General features: G+C 45.3%; 1 protein-coding gene across 1 annotated transcript; it reads right to left on the minus strand.

The window, feature by feature from the left end:
* Positions 1-353: 353 nt before the first annotated feature.
* Positions 354-1,953, minus strand: LOC112392054 (fibrinogen alpha chain-like; the record flags this gene model as incomplete). Its single annotated transcript, XM_024733589.1, has 1 exon — positions 354-1,953. A coding segment is annotated over one exon (1,383 nt), but the record flags the coding sequence as incomplete, so codon positions are not given.
* Positions 1,954-2,025: the final 72 nt, after the last annotated feature.

Genomic DNA, 2,025 nt, shown 5'->3' on the forward strand with positions numbered 1-2,025 from the left:
TTCCTTCCTTCCTTCCTTCCTTCCCTTTATAGAGAAAGGATGTGCTTACACTGGGATGGAACTTATGCAAGTAAGTAGCATTTATACATACACATTGCAAGGGGGATTTTTCTCAATGAATTTGGAATTTCACTTGCACATCCTGATTAATGGCAAGTAACCAGCAAAGATATCTAAGCATCATTTAATACTAATAGCACTTGTTTTTAACCTGATCTCAATGTCAACTGAGACACACACTAAAAATATGATTAATCAGTTGAGTGACAATTTCCAATGGCACACATTTTGAATGGTAAAAGAATTTGGTTAAACAAATTTTAAATTGAGTTCCAGAGGGATTCATTCATTCATTCATTTAACATGTATTTATTGAGTGCTGACTCCACACTGCTAGGCATTTGGGAATACAGAGATGAACATGATAGACAAAGTCCCTGCCCCCATGGAACTTACAGTCTAGCACAAAAAAATAAGCAAAAACCTGTAATTTCAATAAAGCATGATAGAGGGCTAAGAAAGAAGTAAAAGGTGCTATGGGAGACATATTGTAGGAGTAATGAACTTAGTCTAGGGGGTCACGGAAGGCTTCCCCAAAGGAGAAGTGCTGATACCTCTGGCAGGGCGAGTTTTAGCATGGCCTCTCTTGGTGGCATGTGCTCCTCTGAAGCCAAGATCCTCTTCACTTTCAGCCTCATCTGCCATTTTATAGCCCTTGCTTTCAAACGTGGAGCCTCGTCTGTTGATAGTCATGCTACTGCTTGCAAACTCTTTGCCATGACTTGAAGTTTTACTACTGGAAGAGACCTCAGGTAGGCCGAGGTGGTGAGAGCTGATATCCCCTAAGTCTGAGACCGTAGAATGGATCTTACTGTCAAGCTCCTTAAACATAGGGGAGAAAAAACCATCATTGTGCCTACGAAAGAAATCATCTAGGTTACCCCTGCCAGACAACTGAAAGTCTAAATCTGTGTCAATACAGTCAGAGCCATCTTCGGAGTTTACCACTTCTTTGGTCATTTCTGTGTGACCATCGGCATGTGTAATAGTCCTTGTGACGATTTTAGAGCATGAACGACGAGTGGTGGTTGTGTGACCAGAGATCTTCTCACTACCAATCAGAAGCTCTTTATCTCCTTTAGTAGTGACCAGTTTACCTGTGTGAAGCTCTTTCTTTGTCCCTGGACTTATATTTCCTGACACCTCTTCAAATGTGCCCCAGTCTGGGTTGGAAGGCCTGATGTTCCCATGCCCTGAGCTATCTGGCCTAAAACTTGCAGACACAGAACTTCCAGTGTTCCAAGTGCCAGCGCTTCCGGGATCAGGATGGCCAGTGTTCCATGTGCCAGCACTTCCGGGCTCAGGGCGTTCAATGTTCCAAGTGCCTGCGCTGCCGGGATCAGGATGGCCAGTGTTCCAAGTGCCAGCGCTTCCAGGATCAGGATGGCCAGTGTTCCACGTGCCAGCACTTCCGGGCTCAGGGCGTCCAATGTTCCAAGTGCCCGCACTGCCGGGATCAGGATGGCCAGTGTTCCAAGTGCCAGCACCTCCAGGTCCATAGATCCCAGGGTTCACATTTCCAATACTACTAGTTCCAGGCTTCCTGGGGCTTTCTGATGCTGATCCTGTTCCATGAGATGCAGAGTCTCCTCTGGCTTGCCCATCTCCACCAAACCTCTCTAACTCCATTTTCATCTGCTGCGTGTCCAGCAGTGCCTTCCACTCTGGAGGGGCCTGCTGAAGCTGGCTCTTGAACTCTCTGGGAATTGGGCCTGGAACTGGCCTCATTTTTATCAGTGGTAAATATTGACTGTCTCTAGAGGGAAGTAAGTCTATGGCAATAACCTGTTCAAGTTGCTTCTGCTGATCTTTATAGTCCTCCAGATCTACTTTATGTTCTAAAGCCCTATTGCATGACCCTTTGCAAGATCGGATCTTAATATCAATGTCCACCTAGAGGGGGAGGGGAAGATAAAGAAAAAAGGTAGCTATAATAAACTAGGTCTATTGAGTTCTTAGTAGTTA

The sequence above is a fragment of the Neophocaena asiaeorientalis genome, unplaced genomic scaffold (assembly GCF_003031525.2).
Source record: "Neophocaena asiaeorientalis asiaeorientalis breed wild unplaced genomic scaffold, Neophocaena_asiaeorientalis_V1.1 C48682285, whole genome shotgun sequence".
NCBI classification, from domain to species: domain Eukaryota; kingdom Metazoa; phylum Chordata; class Mammalia; order Artiodactyla; family Phocoenidae; genus Neophocaena; species Neophocaena asiaeorientalis.